The sequence below is a fragment of the Sebastes umbrosus genome, chromosome 22, assembly GCF_015220745.1.
Source record: "Sebastes umbrosus isolate fSebUmb1 chromosome 22, fSebUmb1.pri, whole genome shotgun sequence".
In the NCBI taxonomy this organism is placed as follows: Eukaryota; Metazoa; Chordata; class Actinopteri; order Perciformes; family Sebastidae; genus Sebastes; species Sebastes umbrosus.
In genome coordinates this window covers 16056575-16079779 of record NC_051290.1, presented here as the reverse complement: position 1 = coordinate 16079779, position 23205 = coordinate 16056575, and the positions used below count along the sequence as shown (strand labels likewise).

At 39.4% G+C, this 23205-nt stretch overlaps 1 protein-coding gene across 4 annotated transcripts in view; it reads left to right on the top strand.

Moving 5' to 3' along the window:
• The first annotated feature begins 145 nt into the window (after positions 1-145).
• The window catches only part of LOC119481650 (protein Dok-7-like), a 41926-nt gene continuing 18866 nt past the window's right edge, over positions 146-23205 (top strand). For 3 of the 4 annotated variants that reach the window (XR_005205243.1, XM_037758766.1, XM_037758765.1), the window contains exons 1-7: positions 146-584; positions 705-750; positions 3166-3396; positions 7706-7906; positions 14815-14934; positions 20665-20763; positions 21570-22363. Coding sequence is in view for 3 of the 4 variants with exons in the window: in XM_037758766.1 (XP_037614694.1) it covers positions 531-584; positions 705-750; positions 3166-3396; positions 7706-7906; positions 14815-14934; positions 20665-20763; positions 21570-22363 (1545 nt within the window). In the remaining variant the exon portion in view is untranslated. The remainder of the gene's footprint in view (positions 585-704; positions 751-3165; positions 3397-7705; positions 7907-14814; positions 14935-20664; positions 20764-21569; positions 22364-23205) is intronic. The other variant, XM_037758767.1, reaches the window with a different exon arrangement.

Genomic DNA, 23205 nt, shown 5'->3' with positions numbered 1-23205 from the left:
AATCTCTAGACAAAAATATCATGAAACATATCAGTATGAAATGCTTTTTTTAAATGAGTTTTACATATAGTTTAACATCCTTCAAGAAAACACCAAAACAAGGTTTATTGTTGCTAATTGTACATTTATGAATACAATAGTTTGCTAGGATTATCATCAAATTTATTCAAGAAACCAAAAACATATATCTACAAAGGTACAGATGCTTTTTTAACTTTCAGAACTAGTTAATGCAATGTGGTATTTGTGGTATGAGAATCATGTGATTGTGTCCTCCAGTAGCAGGTGGTGTAAACCAGCCCAGGTGGCAGCAGCATGGTTGGCTGGAGCCCACAGACAGACAGACACACACAGAGAGAGACAGACAGACAGACAGACAGACAGATAGTGGTCATGCCATTTTCCATGTGCCTTGCTGGGGGCAGCTTTTTGCCCCTCCAGCAGCAGCAGCAGCAGCAGAGAGCAGCTATTTTGAAAGTGACCCCTCATTCAGGCAGCGACTGTGCAGCTGTCAGGAACCATGACTGAAGATGACGGATTCTGTTGTCGTGGAGGGATATGCCAGACTCAGAGATGGAAAAAAGGTTGTTTAGCGTCACTTAATTCACTGGCGGATTCATACAGCAGAAGTAATTCAAAGGCTCTTTCACCTGTTGCTTAAAAACAAAGTTTGTGTCTACTTTTTCTTTCCTTTCCTTCCACAGTGGAAAACTAGGTGGCTCGTCCTTCGCAAGCCGTCGCCTGTAGCAGGTAAAAAAAACACTCTATTACCGGTCATGTTTTGCACATTTGCACATTTGTTTCTTTACTGATAGAGTGTGAAGTTTCGGCAGCAGTGTGTAAACAAATGAATGTGCATGTTAGCTGCGCCACAGAGGAAGCTAGAGCTAGTGGATCAGGTGCTGCTGCTGCACAGAGCAGAGTCTTCCTGTGTTGTTCAGGAGGCCTGCTTTGGGCTCCTATATCTGGGCCTTTGGGCTCAAATAAGGGTCCAAAAGATTTGTGAAATAAAGTAGAAAATAAAGTTACATGAGTAATTAAAGTACTAGAAAAAGTTTATATATATATATACATACATACATGTATCTATCTTTAATTAATTAATTGATTTAATTAATAACCTAACTAAGGTTACATGAGTAATTAAAGTACTAGAAAAAGTTTATATATATATACATACATACATACATACATGTATCTATCTTTAATTAATTAATTGATTTAATTAATTAAATAATAATAAAATCAGTATACAGGGGACAGTATACAATTAAAACAGTAACAAAATAAACAAATAAAGTAATAATGAAAATAAAAAAATCAGTATACAGGGGACAGTAACAAAACAAAACAGCCAGGGTAGAAATCTCTAGACAAAATATTATGACACAAACAGAAACTAACTAAGGTTACATGAGTAATTAAAGTACTAGAAAAAGTTTATATATGTATATATCTTTAATTAATTAAATAATAATAGAAATACAAAATAAGTATACAGGGGACAGTATACAATTAAAACAGTAACAAAATAAATAAATAAATAAAGTTATTATAATGAAAATACAAAACCAGTATACAGGGGACAGCAACAAAACAAAACAGCCAGGGTACAAATCTCTAGACAAAAATATTATGAAACAAACAGAATTTTTTGTCAGTCGAATTAGAAATGAGTTTTACATATAGTTTAACATCCTTCAAGAAAACACCAAAACACGGTTTATCGTTGCTAATTGTACATTTATGAATACAATGGTTTGCTAGGATTATCATCAAATTTATATTTAAAAAAATTGTCTTTTATCCAAGATACCAAAAACATAAATCTACAAAGGTAAAGATGCTTTTTTAACTTTCAGAACTAGTTAATGAAATGTGGTATATGTGGTATGAGAATCATGTGATTGTGTCCTCCAGTAGTAGCAGGTGGTGTATACCAGCCCAGGTGGCAGCAGTTGTCTTAATATCCCTTTTGTCAGTCGAATTAGATACGAGCTTTACATATAGTTTAACATCCTTCAAGAAAACACCAAAACAAGGTTTATAGTTGCAAAAAGAGACAATAAATTCTCATTGAACAGCTAGTGTTCAACCAGAAACACTAGCTAACAATCGTGGGAGAACGCTGAGGTTACGCCAAATCTCACAATGAAAACAGCAGTTTTTGTGAAGATTTGAGTACAGATTCAAAGCAGAAGGCGCAAGTATATTTTTGCAAATATTTGCCCTGATTTTGGCTGTAAAAAGTAGGATTAAAAGTCATTCATTTTGTCATTTCAATTTCACCGTTTCCTGCTTTGAGTCTGTACTTAACTTTTTTGTGTAACCTCACTGTTGATATAATTTGTGCTCATTATTTTCTACACATCCACAAGCCAGAATTTCTTTTTCAGCTTTACAAAGGCTGATATACAATCACAATTTAGAAAACTATTTCTGAACATGATTCCACAAGCTCCCAATATTATGACCCATATTTGAGCCCATCCTCAAAGTTAACGTGCTAAAGACTGATAGTCTGAGCCCTGCTGTATTTTTAGAAGCACCATGAGTGTGCTCTTAGTGAATTTGTACTTGTTATTAATCACATTTCCTGAGGAGGCTTCAGCTTGCCTGAAGTTGAGTTTGAGGTCGTCTAAAGCGAACCTTACCTCTGGCCTTTTTTATATTTGGTAAATAAGTGATGATCAGAGTGATGAAGTGGCTGTATTGCGTTACCCAGAGCGGTTTCTTTGGATATCTGGTGCTGGACAGCTTAACATGCTCCACAGGTTAGACCGAGGTTGAGCGCTGCTCCTCTTCAGATCTTTGATGTCACAGTGTTATCACAGCTGTCTGCGCTCATGCCTCAGTTATGTCGGTTAAGAGGTGTGTGTGTGAAGGAGTGAGATCCACACACACACGGTGTTGTTTTGTCAGTTGACACTGATTGTTTGAAGGTGCCAAAAGACGACAGGACACTACAACAGCTACTGTGTGTCAGAATACATCTTATTAGTATTTGACAAATGTAACTGTAATTATGGGTGGTGTTTCCACTTATTTTTAGGGAACTGTTCTGTGTAGAATAATACAAAAATGTTAACTGCAGTTTAAGTGCAAACTCTTTCGTAGATTTTTCTAATGTTGTCATGTCTCACACGTCCTCTCTGACTCCTCCAGACTGCCTGGTGCTGCTGGTTTATAAAGACAAGTCCGACAAAGCGCAGGGCAACAAGGAGAGGGCCAGTGTCACCTTGGAGGAGATCTGCGGTCTGGAAGCAGGACAGTGGTACGAAGGTGTGGCTTTTACTCTGGCCGTCCTCTGCCTGAACCAGGCCGCTCTACTGGGCTTCGACAGCAAGGAGATCCTGCAGGCGTGGGACGCCCGGCTACGATACAGCCTCGGAGAAGGTGAGGACATCCGTCCGTCTGTGCTTTTGGTTTTCAATGTTTTGTCCTTCTGGTGTTTCACTTCTTCCGGTTACTCAAAACTTTTCAAGAAATGTGAATCACTTTTACAGAAATAATTCCACATTTGACCTCACTATATACTGATATCAAAGCAATTCTCAACAAGCGGATTAGTTCATCCATCATGCTGGCAGGTTTCAGTGTTTGAAATTCACTGCAGTCAAAGAAAAGTAGTGCCCTGCAAACTTTCCAGACCTATGCAAAGAAACAAGCGATTTTAATCATCACACGTATGTTTGGACTTTTATCGAGCGAGAGCTCCAAAGTTCACATAGCAAAGCAAGCGTGTCAGACAAACTCCTGTACGACAAGGCTTTAAAACGGTCTACCGCATGGTTTGATTAATCAAACCAATCCGTACGGTCTTGTCAGATGACTTTAGAGTCCTGCAGCATTTTGGAAAAGCTGCAGTTTCTTGACTGATGATTAATTTAAGCAAGGTAACAACACGGTACAGACTGATCTACTAAAATAACTTCAGAAAGATTCATCTGCAGGCGGTTATTAATTGATGTTTATGTTTCTTTTGACTTGGCAAGCTGCAGTTGGGCGTGACGTATTTGGGGTGTTTTTGTTGAGGTTATGCATGATTATCTAAATTGCTGTTGGCCTTTTAGGCTTCTCTGATGAAAGTAGAATTTAAAAACACATTCTCATCCATATTTAAAATATTAGAAGCTATATTATGAGTCATAAAAACAGTTTTAATGAAGATGCAGACTGGACTCGGTCGCATCAATAGGAACTGTGGTGTTTTTACCAACTTTGTACTTCTGTTTGATTTGATAGAGTTTATATATTTTATACTACTGATACATTACACATAAAAGGTCTCAGACCCTAAAAAACTACAGCAATGTCATCATCCTGTCACATGCTTCTGCTTCATTTTCTCATCCCAAAGCACATCAGTTTGCATCATGATGAGTGTTAATGGCAATGTTCTTTAAGTAGATCACATCATGCATATCTATCTTTCTATCTGTGTATAGAAAAAAAATAAGAAAAAATAAGAAATAAAATATGAAATAAGAAATATAAAAAAAAAAAAATGAAATAAAAGATGAGATAAAAATATAAGAAATAAAATAAAAGATATTAAATAAAAAATATGAAATAAAAATAAGAAATAGAAGATAAGAAATAAAAAATATGAAATAAAAATAAGATAATAAAAAATAAATACAAAAAACAAGAAATACAAAATAAGAAATGCAACAAATTAGAAATAATAAAATAAATTCCCCACACAAGGTACCCAGGTCTTCTTACATTCTATCAAAGTGACACATTATATCGGTGCAAGAAAATGTGGATTCGAAAGAGAACCAATGAGGGCATCCCAGGCCTCTACAGTGGACGCCCACGCTTTATAAATCGCAGCTAGTGATCTTTCTATGAGAGAAATACCCCTAAAATGATTCAACCATTCTTTTATCAATGGAGGCATCATGTGAACTTCTCAATGTCAGGGATGATCATTTTAAAACATTCTTTTTAAAGTTGATTACAAGTTTATGAGATTGATGGCATGATGATAATTATTATTGTGATATACATTTTTGTTCATATCTCCATGCTCCATGAATGATATTTTAATTTATAGCCAAGCATCAAGACTCAACATGTATATACAGTCTACTGTGTGGATCTATTGTAAAGTTATATAAGCGATAAACAAATAGGCGCTAATAATAGCATTGGACTGTTCAACCGGTGGCCGCAGTCCAGCTGAATTTTAAAGCAGTCCCTAAGGACGGAGTTATGGGACCTGACTGGGGTAGAGGACATAGTGCTAAAGACAAATTGCATCACAGTTGTTCCTTCCAGTCTTGATGTGTGCGCATGTGAGAATATACGCGTCTGCTTGCTTGTATGGATGCACCGGTGTCTGTGTGTGTTGTCCTTGAATGTCTGTGTGGACAGTAGAGTGTGTCTAAGCCAGCAGAAATGTCACCTGCCAAGCTGAGAGGCCACTGAGCGCAGAGCTTTTGTTGTTGTCGTCGTGTGTGACAGTGTATGAATCTTTCTCAACCTGAGCGATGACGTGACGCATCTCGCCGACATCTCTTCGTCATCGCCGCCATCAATCTCACCTGGCAAAATTTGTTCAGCGCAGTAAAAGTCTTTGGCTTATTGCCACCGTGGAAGTCAACAAATGCGCCGAATGAAGTTCCATAAACTCACAAACGCAGCGCTCATAGTTTCTAATTTTACATCCTCTTTTCCCTCATTGGTTTCTTATTAGCAACGGTACACAGACTCGATCACACAGATGTTTGTGATGACAGGCTGTGATTGATTGCGTTGGGCTTCAGATCTGAACCTGCTGTGTTCAGAGCTCAGCTCGCTGATCTCATTCTCTGCGTGCAGCTGTTTCTCCTTTTTATTATTGAATGAAATTGAATCCGTGCTGAAGTAATCATTTTGTAAGAACACTGTGTTTTTTTCTGTCCCCTGTGAAGCCCAAATGCAACTTTTTTCAACCTGGACTCAGCTTCTTCTCCTTCATGTCAATGGATTCTGACCAAAAATCTAGACACTTTGTTTCCTGTCACGCTGCTTATATCTTCATTTGTGAAGGTTTGCAACTCCTCAAGTGAACCCTCAAACTCATATAGCACGCCTTTATCTCCAGTGACATGTTGACATTTGGAGAAATACGCTCGGATAAGAGGATTGTAACCACTCTCATGTCTGCAGTAAATCTGAAGCTACCACCAGCAGTTGGTTAGCCTAGCTTAGCATAAAGACTGGAAACAAGAGGAAACAGCTAGCCCAGGTTTAGAGCTGCAACAATTAATCAATTAATCCATTAGTTGTCAACTATTAAATTTAATCGCCAACTATTTTGGTTACTGATTAATCGGTTTGAGGTGGGTTTTTTTTGAGAAAAAAAGTAAAAATTCCAGCTTCTTAAATGTGAATATCTTCTGGTTTCTTTACTCCTCTATGACAGTAAACTGAATATCTTTGAGTTGTGGACAAAACAAGACATTTGAGGACGTCATCTTGGGCTTTGATTTTTCACAATTTTCTGACATTTTATAGACCAAACAACTAATCGAGAAAGTAATCAACAGATTCAATGACAATGAAAATAATCGTTAGTTGCAGCCCTACATGGGTTTGTCCAAAGGCAACAATCTACCAGCACCTCTGAAGCTCATTAGTTTATACATTTTTTATTTTGACGGGGTTCATGTGGCAGTTTTGTCCCAACTGCCCTTAATGAAATGTCTTACAAATTACTGAATGTATACATTTGTATGCATGAGGATATTGGTATACTAGTACGTATATAAGGATATATAGTATGTATGGGTATGTTCATATGTGTCCATGTGTATTATTGTGTCTGACTATTTAATAATGTACGCTGATTATGTGAAATATGTACATGTGCAGGCTGTGAAGACTAATATCGATCTCTTAAAATGTGTATGCTACATTGACTTTTGCTTTTGCATGATTTAAACTCTTGATTAATTCCTGCACACCTCATTACAGTGAATGTCAATACATTACATATTATACAAGTCTCTACACTGAAGAGGTTGTGTTGGAAATGAATTGAGAAGATCATGCTTTAAAGCTACAGTAGGTAGAATTGGAGCAAATATGATTTAAAAAAGTTATTTTTATAAAACGGTCACTATAGCCTGACAGTAGTACATGAGATAGGTAAAATGAAAGAAATCATGTGCCTCTGTGTGCTCCTAATGTCATCTACAAGATTTCACAGACCGGAGAAAAACAACCAATCAGAGTCTGCCGTCCAGCTACCATCTATGAGCCGGCTGTCAATCACTCGCAAACTCCGATCAAACGGTTAAACTAGGCACCGCTGATCAAATATGAATCAATATTCTGTTACTGTAATGCCTATTTCTCTCCTCAAATGTTTTCAGAAACATCTTGTAGTGTACTGTTTAGCTGTAAAATGAGAAAGTTTGTGACCCGGCAGCCATGTTGAGATCTGTTGAGGAAATACCAAGCACCGCCCACCAGCCGGAGCACTCTCTCTGAAATGACTTGTGATTGTCCGGAGTCTCTCGTTATGGGCTAGATTTTCTAAAACCCGAAAACAGAGCCATGAGGAGCTGCAGAAGTCTTGTTATCTCTAAGAACACTTGAATTATAATATGCTGAAAGGTTATTATTAAATTTTTGCCCAATGATGTCAAAACCGTTCTGCCTACTGCAGGATTAAGTTTTCATTGTTTGACTAGTTTCTCTGTTTGCTTAGTTCACAGATTCAGTGTTGGAGTCTTACCAGGGACCAAGTTGGAGAGCGGACCTGCAACTCTTCATTTGTGCAACAACTTACTGGCTCTCGCCAGGGACGTTCCTCCCGTCATCATCGGCCACTGGAACCTTCCGGACCTGCGCAGATATGGACCCGTACCCAATGGATTCGTGTTCGAGGGAGGAACAAGATGCGGTTATTGTAAGTTTACTGCTCCTCATGTTATTGAGTTTTATGCTCCATTTAGATGTGTTTAGGTAAATTGACCATTTTGCTATTATGTGGCTCCATAAACTGGTATTTTGTGTTTGGCAGATGGTTCTAGGTAATTGGTTATTGGGCTCAAACAGTGCACTTGTGTTTGGGAAGCATGAGGCTATAAACAGTTCTAGTTTAATGAGCTTTGGACATTCAATACCACAAATAACAATGAGTGGTTGACAAAGTGGGAGGATTATAAAACAGAACTTCAACTGCAAAATTAAATTAAAGCAAACAACAAAATAAGAGAGAGAGCACAAAAAAAATCTTCATCATGTGATGACAGTGATATCTCTTGAGTAAAATTGGTTCGCATCATTAGAGGTTAATAGCTCATTAAATTACAGTCTGAGTCTTTTTCAGACCAAATAATCACCAGCTGTGATTCGAGATGTTTTTGTAGCTTTCATTCAACAATATCAGTTAAATAAGTTCATGAGCAACTCCGAGTTAAATACATGGTTTACAGCCAGTTGTGTAATTTTTGTCTGGGGCTGCTTTTCATGGTTTACTTAGTTTCAATTAAGGGATATCTTTATGCTGCAGACTACAATTATGTTTTAGACTAGTGTGTTTTAACTCCACTCCTAGTGATCCTGGCTTTATTGATGTTTAGGCTTGGTCTCTTTTTATTCCAGTCGGTTTGGTCAAGTTTTCCTTCATACTGCTACCACTTGGAGTGGCAGAAGCTAGGCATCTCAACTATTTATCCATTAGTTAAAGCAATACGTATATATTGAGGTCAGAGGTCAAGGGATACCTTTGTAAATAGCCATGCCAGTTTTGCCAGTGTTATTTAGCGCTCTTCCCGACAAGCTAACATGACATCGGTGGTACCAACCGATTCCCTAGTTTTTCTAGTTTCATATGATACCTATCTTCACTCTACCTTTAAAGACTGAGCACGCTACAACCTCTGAAAGATAGAGTAGTGGCCGGGCCTGCCGGCGGGTCGTCGGATTGTTAAGTAGTTAATAGTTTATGTAATAAAAGATCAATATTGCCACGCAAAATATCCCGATACCATGCTGTATCGATCCCACCCCCCCCCCCGTGTTTCCACTGCATGGTACGGCTCTGCTCGACTCAACTCACTTATGAGGTCTTTTCTTTAGCTGTGTTTCCACTGCGGATAGTACACCCTCAGTGTTGGCGGGATTCTCAGCTGATCGCCATAAACAGCCGTGACATCATCTTCAACTCATCACTGCACCATTTCAACGGCAAACAAACAGAAACGTCTGCACTTCCTCAATCGTACGGCATAGTGTATGGTGTAGTTTTGGGAGCTGCCATTTTTTAAAAATCTGGGTTGAGTGAATTAAACATTGTGGTTGCTTTTGACGGTACCTTGGCTATTTAAAAATGTGCGCAGGATGTCCCATGTCACGCTAGAGATGATTCTCTGTGACCAATCAGTGGTCTGCAGTATTTTAACGGCACCTTCTAGTATCGGCTCAGCTCGCTTTGAACCTCGATCGAGGTGGTACCAAGTATGGAGCGCTTCTATTGGTACCATCCAAGATTTTTGCTTATAGAAACGCAAAAATAACCAATATAATGTGTAACGAACTGAACTGAGCTGCTTGGTGTGGAAACGTGCAGTTAGACGAGAGATGCTTCCAACTTTGTGGCAACAATTTTGGTGTGTAAGATCTTGACTGGCCTGACCAACTCCAGCTGAGCCCGGCCCTATTGCCCAACAGCTCCTCTCTGATGCTCATGTGGCTGAATGGGATCATATCCCTGGTTTCAAAATCTTGTGGAAAGCCTGTATCAGCAGATTCATGCTCATTGTGTGGCAGTGAGATATTTAACAACCCCATATGGTTGTAATGTTGTTGTCTAATGTGAAATAGTGGGCCGTTATTGGTAATTTGATTTACTTAGATGAGAAACAGCAAGCATATGATGTAAATGGCAGTAAAATAGTTTTTCACTTGTTCTCATTAGTGTTTTGTCTGGCGGATTGTGCATTAGAAAAACAGCTGCTTCATGAAAACAAGAAACCTGCTGGAGGAAATTATTCAGTCTGTGCAGGATCCCCCCCCCGCTGTTCCCCAAATTCAACATCATGCGTCACTTCAGAGAAGTTGATTTTGAGGAACTGGAGTTACCCCCATGAGCTCGGTTATAACCGCCCGAGCTGTGTGTGTGTCCCTGTGATAAGATGAACCACAGTTTACATCTTGGAACAGACACGAAACCATTAAAGCGGAGACGAGTGTATGTCAACACCTGGAGGGGACCGAGAGACACGAGTGGAACGCCAGAGACATCAGAGCGTTACGGACACACGATGACCCCGTTGGAAACGTGACACTTCAGTATGCGACGTGTGATTTATTTAGCTCCATTAAATCTTCAGCAGTGGATCGCAGATAATATGAAGGCGGTCAGACATCACGTACACCTTCACGTACACAGCAAAAGGGCGGAAAAAAAAAAACGTGTGTGAACGTGAAGGTGCATCTAGATGTTTGAGTGTTGAAGGGCGTGCATTCCTGTGACATGTAATCTCTCAGCACAGTTTATCCACGGCAGAGGGAGAAGTGGTGTAACAGTGTTGAACCTCTCACTTCTGGGTGAAGCTGCATTTGTCCGACCATTTGTCCATGTCCTGCTTGATAGTTTATACTCAATGATTCTAGTTTTTTAGTGGTCAAAGTATGCTGTATATATCACACTTGATATGAAGGCTAAAATGATGAGTCAGATGGGCAATGATGGATGGAAAATTAATCAGCAATGAGTTGGAAAATATCAACTGGATTAATACTTTATTAATCCCAATGTGAAATTTGCAGTCAAGTCACACATGAATGACAAAATCAAACAAAACCTACTGTAAGAACACTTAAAGAGGTATCCAAGAAAATAGAAAAATAAAAACATAAATAACTAATTAACTAGAGCCTGAACTAACACTAAAAATTAGATTATCAGACTAGATTAACAATTCCTAATTTTAGTAATTTATCAAATAAAAATGCGAAACAATTCCTGGTCCCAGTTTATACAATTTGAATATTTGCATTTTTTTCTATTTTCTGAAATTTGTATAGACCTAACAATGAAATAATTGATTGAAAAATTAAGTAAACATAATAATGCAGAATGAATATAATTGATGCAGGCCTACTTGATGTGCTGTTTCTTGATTTCTTGAATGATCCGAGTGACCGATTTCCTCAAACGGTGCTTAAACAAGGTGTTAAAGCTGCACTCATCAATATGTTTGTATTAAAACTTGATCAAATAGCTATATGTAATGTGAAGGGGCTTTTCTGTAGTGACAAACCTACAGAGAATTATCACCCAGCTCTCCAGTTCATCTCAGCTTTATGCAAGAACCACTCGTACAAACAGATTCGTTCTGAATTGGCTTGTACAAGTGATTTAGGAGAACTTGTCGCATTCACCAATTGTCTCGTATTTTGAATTTTCTCTTCAGTACAAACACAATTTACAAGTGGTGTCGTAGGAGTCATGTGCAGTTAGTCTGCTGTTATCCAGCCTAAGTTCTTCACTAAAGGATTGTATATTTCATTACTTAAAAGCAATTTTGAGTTTGAAAATCTTATATAAATTAAACTTCATAATTATGTTGACATCATCCTGTTTGACTCTGCAATTCAATTATAATATAATTCTAAATGTATTCATATAGCCTAGCGATATCATTTAAATTGACCATTGCTGCTATTGTATAACACTACAATATCACCAGAACATCTAAAACTGCAAAGCCCACGGTTCGAAAAAAGTAAGAGAAAGTAAAGACAAGAATACGAGAATGTTCTTGCATGAGGCTTGGCGTTTTTCTGGCTCCAAACTTCACTGTTTTGGTTCACTCTCGTTTAACTTGATTGCATCAACTGTTTATAGTGAAAAAGCTCTAAAACCCCCACTGTTCACTACCCTCGTGACACCAAACAACATACAGACAAAGTTAGTGACTAGCTGGTGAACATAGTGGAGCATTAAGCAGCTAAAGAGTCCAATATTTCTCTCTGTAGTCGGTGGAGACCAAAAATAGAGCTAAAAGGAGAATAAGTATTGGACGTGGACTCAAACACAACTCCAAATGAATGCTAATGTTGCTGGATGTGTGAAGAGGCAACTGTTTTCTGACGTTTTAAACTGATAATATGTGTGATAACGTGTTGTGTTTGTGTTGCTTTAGAGACTTTAAAGAAACTGTAAAAAGTCACAATACTTGCTAAGGGGATAGTTCAGTTTTATTCATTTTGCGGGGGGATGAAACTAGATAGTTGTATGTGTGTGTGTGTGTGTGTGTGTGTATATTTAGAGTTGCTAATTTCCCTATTAATGAAGAAGGTATGTATTGTTCCCCTTAGGGAAGCTGGCACCGGTTCCATAGATTTATGAGTTTGTCTCACTCGAGAATAGAAAAGAAAAGAAAAGAATAGAAAGAAATGGTGCGGTTTGCCAAAAAGCAAACTCTCTTTTTAAAGTTTGCCTGCTTGGATCAGTTTGCTGGTGTGAAAATAAAAAAGGCCAGCCTTCGCTCTAGTGAAGACTCCAGCTAATTTACACTTCCCACTTACCGACCACAATCTAATAAGTTCTGTTACTTTGTAATGACGCTGTGTTTTATCACTTTTCAGAGGAGAGACCAGAAGGGTCTACTTGAGTTGTTTTTGTTCCTGTACAGAGTATTCATTGTAAACTAAATGAGCCCAGCCACCTGTCCTTTGTTTTGCTTTGCAGTTTTTTTTGTGCTCTAGCTTTTGGCAGTGCACCTGATGTTTAGTCACCTGCTATCAAAAGCGTGACACAAGTGGATGTGGTTCCTGATAAACAAAAAGATTTGGAGGGATTAAATTCAGCCTCGGAGTCTCACCGAAGTAGTTTCTGTGCCACAGGAGAGTGCGATATAAAACTGAATTAGAGCCATATCATCCACATCAGCAGGCAATACATGTTCCATTTCGACTGGTACAGACTTTACTGCTGACTTTACTGCTGACCTTCGACCCTGCTCACGGCAAGGGGAGTGATGGGAATGTGATTGTGGCTTGCCTTGACATGGGTGGTCTCAGGGACAGGGCGACACAACGACACTTTAATGGTGACACCTTGTAACCGACAATCAGTTGTTTTGTCAGAGCGAGGTCAAGAGACCTCTGGGGAGCATGACCTTTAACCTTTGCATTCTTATATCACCCTTGATGACAGTTTAAATTGATGTGAAAGACAAACTGGGAGCAGTAAAGAGGACATTTTTTTGTTACTTAATATGAAATATATAACAGCAGCCACGACCAGGGCTGAGTATCAACCCTCAATGATTTTTTGGAACATGAATGTATGAATTGTTAGCACTGAATGCTTGGTCAGATTTGTTATTCTTTGATCATATAGTTCTTGTTTTAGATTTTTTTGTCTATATTTTATTTATACAAAGTTATACAATTGCCCCCAAGTGGTTTCTTCCTTTAAATGTAAAAAAAAAAAATTGTATTGTATTGTATTTCTCAAAGAAAGTTACCATGAAAAGATTTATACATTTTAGTATTGATACAGAAAGAACAATGAGTTGATTTAATCTATTTTTTGCTTGACAGAAAATTACTTGGCAACCATTTTTCGATTTAATAATTTCTCATTTGTAGCCATGGTAGCAGCATGGTTCAAGGGATAAAAGATATTTATTGTGCCCAGTTGATTAATTCCTTATGATTTGGGGGATTTTTTTTATTTTTCGTCTAGCGCCACCACGAGGTTGATATTTGTGGTTTTGAGTGAATCGTCTATACAACTACTGGATGGATTGCCATGAAATTTGGTTCAAACATTCATGTCCCCCTCAGGATGAATTGTGACAACTTTGGTGACGTTTTATTGAGCCCCATCATCATGTCAAAATTTTTAAAAAAATGTCCAATGAAATACATAGCTGATGTCATTCCCATCAGCCTCAGCTGTACTTTGTGTTTAGTGCTAATTTACAAATATTAGCTTGCTAACATGCACAACAAACACAAAAATAATTTGCTGCTTTTTTTGACTTGATAGTAAACTGCACATCTTTGGGTTTTGGATTGTCGATCACACAAAACAAACAATGTAAAGGCTTTGGCTGTAGGCAATTGTAATGGACATTTTTCACAATATTTAGACGTGTATAGAACAAATGAATAATCGTTAATGAGAATATTTGTTAGTTGCAGCCCTAGCAGGTAGGGGTGGGAATCACCAGAGGCTCCATGCTACGATATTATCATGATACTTAAATCACGATACGATCTTATTGCGTTTTTTTTATTTTTTGTGATATGCTGAGTATTGTGATTTATTATTATTTTTTCAACTGCAAATTATGCAGTTTGTCAACATCTGTTTTATCTTATAAAATACAGTTTTCACTCGGTTCATCTCACTTCAATTATTTTTATTGTAACCAAATGGGATTGTTAGTCAAGCGGACAGACTGACCAACAGTCATGACAACATAAATGTTGCATCATGCAGCTGACAAACTGAACTGTTTGTATTAGAGTCTACATTGTATATGCAATATTATTAGTTTAAATAATAAAAGATCGATACTTGATGTCAGTGTATCGATACAATATTACCACGCGAAATATCGCAATACTATGCTATATCGATTTCCCCCCCGCCCCCACTAGCAGGTATCAATCATATTGGTGCTACAATTGAAGAATTTCAAATGATACCAAGCAAATCTTGTGTAATCTTTCTTATTCATTACCTCCTGTGTAATAACATTGTACTAATTACAGTATATTTGGCCTTGTGGTGGATATTTCAATGCTGCAAAAAACCACCGTGACACTAATAAAGTCTGCTTTCCACAGGGGCCGGTGTGTTTTTGCTCGCGTCTGCCGAGAGCGAGCAGATCAGCTTTCTATTCGACTGCATCGTCAGAGGCATCTCCCCCACCAGAGGCCCTTTTGGACTGCGGCCAGTTTTGCCAGGTCAGTACCAGAGGTGTTTAAAGCTGCTTAGCTTGAAAGGACTGGAAAACCAACCCGTACGTAAGAGACGGGGGAGGACTATTATTTAAAGAAGGTGGATCTTTGTGACGCTTATTTGGATAATGAATGGCCTCGCTGTTGCCAAGGTGTAAGAGAAAACACTTAAGTCAACACTTGTAATTTTAAATGGTAGCAAACCCGTGCACGGCTCCCCTCCTGTGCCTCCAGGGATTATCATAGCTGTCAGGTTTGCTGCCTTCCTGGTATTCACCCATTTATGGCAGGATGAGTCAGAGGATTCCTCCGTGGATGGATGTGCTTTGATGTGACTAAATTATCACTGACAGCTGTTTTTTTTACGTAATTGGGTAATCCTCTTTTTCCATTTATAATTTCAGTCAAACGCCTTAACCCCTGACTTAAGTGTACTGTGGTGAATTTAAAGTTTAGGGTCACCTTAAACATCAGTAAGAGGATAACTACTGTACTAACTGTGATTATGGAAGGCAAATTCAATTGTGGTCTATGTATAGTTGAGGGTGTAATGCTACTGGTGGGCGAGCTGGAGGATGGGCCGAGTTCCAAATAGCCGCCGGTTTTACTCTTATTACAGCGGGGTTGTCCGAAGATTTTAATTAGTCAAAGATGCCAAGCACACTAGTTAAATGATAGACCTAATATGTGGACGTCGTGATCTCCATTTGGGAATATTTTGAGAACTAAAGTATAATAAGTTTTCCAAAGAGTTAATAGGGCAGAATATTTTAATATTTCCTGTGTGTGTACAGCGAGGTTTGTCTGTATAATGAGCCCTGAGCTCTAGCATGTCCACCCTCAGCTCCTCTGCGTTCCTGTTCTTCTGCCACCCGTTGTGAAAACCTGACAACATCTTCTCAGTTTCTTTGCTAAAAAAAAGTTTTATTATCCAGCGCAGAGTTTGTTTTTGGAAGATAACATCAGCATTGCAACTTTGTTGCATCCGTATCTGCCGGATGTGTAATTAAGCAACTGTTTGCCAACTAGGGCTGTTAATTATTTTCTTGATTGATCGATTAGTTGTTTGGTCTATAAAATGTCAGAAAATTGTGAAAAATGTCGATCAGTGTTTACCGAGTAACGAAACCAGAAAATATTCACATTTAAGGAGCTGGAATAAGAGAGAAAAAAAAAAATCTTTAAAAAAATGACTCAAACCGATTATTCGATTATCAAAATAGTTGGCGATTAATTTTTGTAGTTGACAACTAACCGATCAATCGTTGCAGCTCTATTGTTAACACATAAGCTATACATTTAATAAGACAATAATATGTCAATATTGTATTTACAGCTTGTTTCTGTTGCCCCCAAGTGGCCTAAAAAATATTGCAGGTTTTAATTTAAAACAGTCTCTAAACTGTAACTTGGCACATGGATAACTAAATCCAGACACAATGTACCGTCCTACAGAAACGTTGTGTACTTGGTTATCTTCAAAGTCTTATTTTCAAATTCTTCCCGTCTCTCTATCTGCCAGATACTGCCAAACCTCATCTATGTGATTGCTCTTATTTCTGTTATGTTAATAGGACATTTGGATTGCTAGGTCTAATATTACGAAAGCTGTTAAACATTATCTGCTCTCCTGCTGTCCACTTTAACACCTTCGATTTTTTCCACGCTAGCAGTTTAAAAAAAAGAAAAAGATAAAGTCTCACCCAGCGTGCAACTTAACAGGAAATGTGGACCGGGCAGCTGTGGGGGTCTTGTGGATATTCTGGTTTTCACACATCTTGCCGCCCAATCACAGGTTGAGCTCATACTCCTATTATTGTGGTGCGTAGTAGAATAAATAGCAGGGATGATGTCGGGGGGAGATCAAGGGGTCAAAGTCACAGTTCACACAAGCAGAGCAGCCAAAGCCTCCTAATCACTCCGGGCATGTATGTAACCTCATCCACAGGATTCCACTGCTGCCTCCCACCCCTCCTTCATTTCATACTCCGTCACCCACCGCTCCACTCTCCCCTCCCTCCTCCCTCATTTTATACTCTTATGCCTCTCTGCAGCATGAAATTGTGTCTCTCACTCGTGGTTCACCTCTCAGTCCTCGTCTTTGTCTCAGCTCCCGACTAAAATGTCTCCGCCTCTGTTTTGATTAATTGCTGTTATGTTCCCAGGGCTCACTCACTCATCTCTGTATTGTCACTGTTGCGTGCTATATGGTTTCCACCTCTCTCTGCCTTTCACTCCCCTGCTCTATGTTTTGTCTCCCTAGGATACAGACTTTATTCCCATGGGGAGCATTTTAAAGGTTCATTACTAGAAAGTTCTTCTAGGAAAATTGCATAATCCAAGTAAGCCGCTAAGTGGATGACTATATAAGGAATGAGGCTTACAATGGCTTCTTCAAGATAAAGTGGAAAATGATTGTTTCCAATCTTTATGCTAAACTAAACTAACCGGCTGCTGACTGTAGCTTCATATTTAGCTTGCAGATAATTTCCCAAAATGTCAAACTATTCCTTTAAAATGTATATTTTATAAATTATGATTTTATTATTAGTTATTAAAATCCCTTTCTCTAATTGTATATAGTTGCAGTGCAATTAGTGCTGTTTGTGTGTTGTTTTTGATTCCTAATCTCAAAACTAGGGCTGTCAAGGTTAACATGATAATAACACGTTAACACAAATTTGTTTTAACGCCACTAATTTCTTTAACGCATTAACGTAACTTGTGATTTTAGGTTGTAGCGGGCTCAGTTTTAAAGCTAGAGGAAAGATACTGGTATCCTATGAAACTATAAAAAACCTAAGGAATCCATTGGTACCAACCATGTCATACTAGCTTGTTGCGAAGGAGGTTAAATAATGCTCAAAACTAAATTTTGGAGAGGAAAAGGGGTCATGGCCATTTTCAAAGGGGTCCCTTGACCTCTGACCTCAAGATATCTGAATGAAAATGGGTTCTATGGGTACCCACGAGTCTCCCCTTTACAGATATGCCCACTTTATGATAATCACATGTAGTTTGAAGCAAGTCATAGTCAAGTCAGCACACTGACACACTGACAGCTGTTGTTGCCTGTTGGGCTTGAGATTGCCATGTTATGATTTGAGCATATTTATTATGCTAAATGTAGTACCTGTGAGGGTTTCTGGACAATATTTGTCATAGTTATGTGTTGTTAATTGATTTCCAATAATAAATATATAAATACATTTGCATAAAGAAGCATATTTGCCCACTCACATGTTGATAAGAGTATTAAATACTTGACAAATCTCCCTTTTTAAGTACATTTTGAACAGATAAAAAATGTGTGATTAATCACGATTACATAATTGAATCGATTACCAGCCCTGCTCATAACCATAGACATGAGATAAATGCAGAGAGGACTGCCAGTTACAGTAGCCTGAAAATCCTAATTTAGTCAAAGGGGACGAGGCGTTAGTGGAGCTTAGCTGGGATGAGCAACCGCAAAAAAATACAGTGTGATGGGCTGTGACACCTGTCAGTCAGGCAGATATTAGCCCACTTATTTCTGATGTCTTTGGCTGCGCTCCATTTGGTCGTGCTGGCGTGTTGCTTGTCACAATGACAAAGGGAAACCTACTTAAATGGAGTGCAGGCGTCATATGATGTTGAATCTTTATTCAGCTGACAATCAAAAAGCAGCAGGTAGTGTTGATGCTGTGGTAAACTTTAATTTCATTCTTTTTTTTCAAGTGTTTGCAGAGGCAGTAAGACGCCTTTTTCTATTTGGATGCAGCCATGACAACCGATGTGAAATATGTCCATCAGTTTGTGTTGTTTACGATGCTGCTGGCGCACTTTAATTTACAAGCCACTGACGGAGCCTTCGGTCCTTGACACCACCAAGACACTAGAGCTGTAATCATTAAAAAAACATTCTTACATTTTGGTCATATTAAGATGAAAGTATGTTTTCATCATGAGAAAAACATCTGGTTATAATGAGAAAAGTTATTTTAATGGGAACAGTCTGGTTAGATTTTGCAAATATTAAGTGTGACCATTACAAATGTGAAACATTCATTTTATAATGTTTGTAATTGGGCTGTCCTTGACCAAGGAAATTCCTAGTCGACTAACGCTCATGTAAGGGATAATGTGCAGCGAGCAGCTCATTGTTGTGAAATAAACCCCGTCTTGCATCGCCCTGAAGGGGTTTATTTCACAACAATGACCCGCTTGCTGCGCATTATCCCGCTTATTACACGGCTACTTACTTAAGAAATCACAAATTATACACAAAAGCTGTCCGCCAGAGTCTGAGATCAGAACTGCGTTCATAGCAACGGTCTGTTATACATAGCAACGGTCTGCTATAAAGAAATAACAGACCGTAAAACATTGTAATTGACCAATCAGAATCGGGTATTCAACATAGCCGTGTAACAAACGATTTTATCGACTAATCAATTAGTCTATTTCAATCGACAGATCTTTAAAACTGAGTTTCTCCACACACAATCACTTAAAAGCACCACTTTAAATCCTGTGTTTACCGGAGATTTGAGCATACGTTTTTAAAAAATGAGTAATTCAGCACAAAAAAGCATAAAAAAATCAATCAAGACCAAACTGATCAATGAGTCGACTAACTGACTAAGAAGGGGCAGCTCTAATTTGTACAAACATTTGAAATAAAAACATTCAAGTCTTAGTTTGAATCTTACCAGTTCTGATGGTGAGTTTACCTCTATACTAGTTTACTAGTTAAGTTCTATCTCGTTGGATTGTTGTACATCTGTTTTTCAGCAGGGAATCTTTGCCTCCTGATGATTGTGTGAAGTTCTTCTTACATAACAGCAGGACAAAGAGCTTTAGTCTTCTAGGTCAAGATAGAAGTTCAAAAGGAAGGAGAAGAAATTCATGATCAACGTATAACTTTATGACTAAATGTAAACATTAAATGTTAGTACAAACATTTGAAATCTTGGCTTTAAATCTTTCCGTTAGGACCTAAAACCTACAAACTCTAACTGTAATTTGACTTTGTCTACACGAGAGTGCAGTTAGAGTACGACGTGCATGAGTCATCTTAAAGTTTGTCCCAGTCTATTGTTTTTTAATTTGAGGAGACTGTTGTGTACTGTAAGTCGATACTCCACATGTAGGATGTGATCTCAACCTTTCGCAGAGTTCTGGTCCATTACTGCTGCAGGCTCCGGAGGGAAAAAAAATCGATCCAGTGTCAGAGCTGACCTTGGTGGTCCAAGGTACATAAGATCCTTGAACAGCACCAACAATCTTTAGCCAGCAGCAGCAGAGCGCGTACCAACAGAGCCACGTGGCAGCGCTATTAATAAGCCCTGTAGTGTCGCACAAATACTGCGAGGTGTTCCCCTGTGTGACCCCTTTTCTGAGGCCTGTTACACTCGCAGGCCAAATAATAGTACACAACACTCCTGCCAAAGTGCTTGTTAGTTATTCTTTTCACTAACATCTTGCGGCTGACATTTTATTTTCCTGACGCCACAGCTTTTCATGAGCGAGACTCTAGAGGTTTAAAGTGTCCTTTTCTTGTTTCTCTGGAGTTGTTGTTGTTGGATGTGTTTTCACAGCTGGGCCTGTGTCACCGCTGTGTCCAATCCTCAGCTGTGTCACATTTGATCCCACGTCAGTAGTCGTCACTAGTTAGTTTGATATGTATATATGTATATAGATATATATACATACAGCCTTTGTGGGTTATTCTTTGGATGCTCTTCTCTACAGACCCCAGTGCCAGTCAGACGAATTCAGAGGAGAGGTTGAACCACGAGGCCCAGGAGCTGGAGAAGCGACTGAGCATGCTCTCTCACAGGAGCAGCACAGGTAGAGCATGTATACTGTAATGCTGGGCTCAGATTCAAAGTAGAAAATAACCGCGAAATTGACGCCAAAAGTTTGCCAATTTTACATATCTTCCTGCTCTGAATCATAGACTGTATATATAGATGGACGACACGTCTCCACTTCCTCCCACTGTCCAAAAAGTGAAACCAAAATATCACGGATACGGGAGCTGCTATCTTGAGATTTTTACGTCATTTGTCAGAGTCTGCGCAGTAGTGATCGGGGGGGCTGGAGCCGCAGTATCGAGGTCCCGCCCACACACCTGCTCGAGCCAATCACGAGCCGAGCACGGCCACCTTGCTGCTACGTTAGCACCACAGCAGCTGTAACAACTAACCCTAATATCTCTATAACTACATTTATGATCAAATTTACATGTTCTATTGCACACACTCGTGACGGTTATGGAAACTTAAAATTACGTCTCCTCTCTCGTACAATTCCCGAGCCTCCATGTCGTCCATCGTTATATACAGTCTATGCTCCGAATGTGTCTTTTGTTTATATACTTATCTCAAAGCACCCATAATCGTTCTTTTACTGCAGCGATCTCCCCACCAAAGAGTCTAAATGATACATTGGCTTTTAATAATGCTGCACTTAGATTTAAATTAAGTTTGCAGATTTGACATTACTCACCCAGGTGATTTATTGCTCCTATCATTATATAGTTAATACCGGGGAGGAAAATAGGCATAATGATGCTTTATTAATGAAAGCAATGTTTGTGTTAAAGCTGTTGATTAAATTCCTTAAAGTTGTATTAATGCTGTCTTTCTTGGCAGTCTCCTCGTCCTCGTACTGCCCGTCTGCCGGGGGAGACGACCGCAGCATATCCGGTTCCTCCGACGCGTCGGACACCAGCCAATCAGACGGCAGCATCGGCAGCCGGATGGCCATTTGGACCGAGCCGGCCTCCAACCCATCCGAAAGCATCGGCCATGTGGGAGCTAAAGTGGCGTTACAGAGCATGGAGAAGCTTTCCGTCAACCAGGGAGGTGGGAACCGGCCCGCCGCCAAGCCCCCCCGCCAGCTCCAGGAGATCGGCCGCCAGAGCTCGTCCGACAGCGGCATCGCCACTGGCAGCCATTCCTCTTACTCTGGGAGTTTCTCCTCCTACACAGGCAGCCTGGATATCACCCCCGGAGAGGACTTTGGGTCCGTTTTCAGCCTGCCTCCCCACTTGGCTCAAGACCTGAGCCCTTGTTCTTGCGCCACTGGACATGAATACCAAGTACCAACGTCACTTCGGTATCTCTACGACAGCCCAAAGAGTCTGTTACAGGAGGGAAGTGGGGACGCCAAAGACAATGAACCCTCCACCCCAACTAAGGACAGTCCTGCCTCTCCATGCCTCACAACAGACTCAACAAAGGGGGATAAAAGCAGCGCCAAGACCTCTGAGGGTCACTCAGAAACGACTGAAAGACAGTCAATGAGTGAACACTTACAAGGCCCCTCAGAGGAGAGTAAGAAAACCAAGTCGGCCTCTAGTGAACACCCAGACTCCTGTCACATCTGCAGCACATCTGTCTCCAAAACCATCGTGACGATCTGCTCAGTTTGTGGTGGATTTAAGGTAAGCAGAAAAACAAATATCTTCCTGTCAGTTGTTTCTTGTCTTTTATCGTTTTGCCAGAAACAGACTTGGGTTAAGCTCAGATATAAATGTAGTTCTATTCTCGTCGGCCATCTGTTTGCCTCGAAAAAAAAAAAAAAATCCTCTATGTTCAAATGGTCTTCTGAATGTGCTCTGTTATATCACTCCCCGTCATACAGTAGCAGCTTGTGTGAGCACGCCTTATCATCACTATCATCTGTTCCGTAGCTCGCTGTCAATATGACCTTTGTGGTGTCGTGCAGGCTGACAGTGAAGCCGCTTTGCATCTGATGTCAGAACAACCAGCAGTCCCATTGCCCATCTGTCTAACAAGTTAGCGTTTCAGCAGCCAATTGATGTTGATGCTGTCACTGCATCAGATTTAGACCTTGTGAGTGACTTTTCTTTCTACCTCATATTTTTTGCTTAACTTAGTGCTGTTGAGTTTAGGGACTATTCTTTTTTTCTGAATGTTATCCAAATGTATCTATGGCTTTTATATCCAAGATAAAAAAAAAATAAGCTTCTAGTAAAAACTTCTCAATATGAGCTATGAGGTTCAGTTGTCTCCTAGGTAGGTGATAGTTCTTTTCTCCTTGGCTTGGCGATCATGCAGTAGTAGGTGGCGATTTCGTCTTCAGGTTTTGATTAGTCTTTGTTTCAGGGCTACAACTAAAGATTATTTTCATTATCGATCAACCTGGGTAGGGATGCACCGATCCGACTTTTTCAGTCCCGATGCGATACCGATACCTGGGCTTTGGGTATCGGATGATACGTAGTACCGATCTGATACCAGTGTTTAATTAATAAGCTTCACT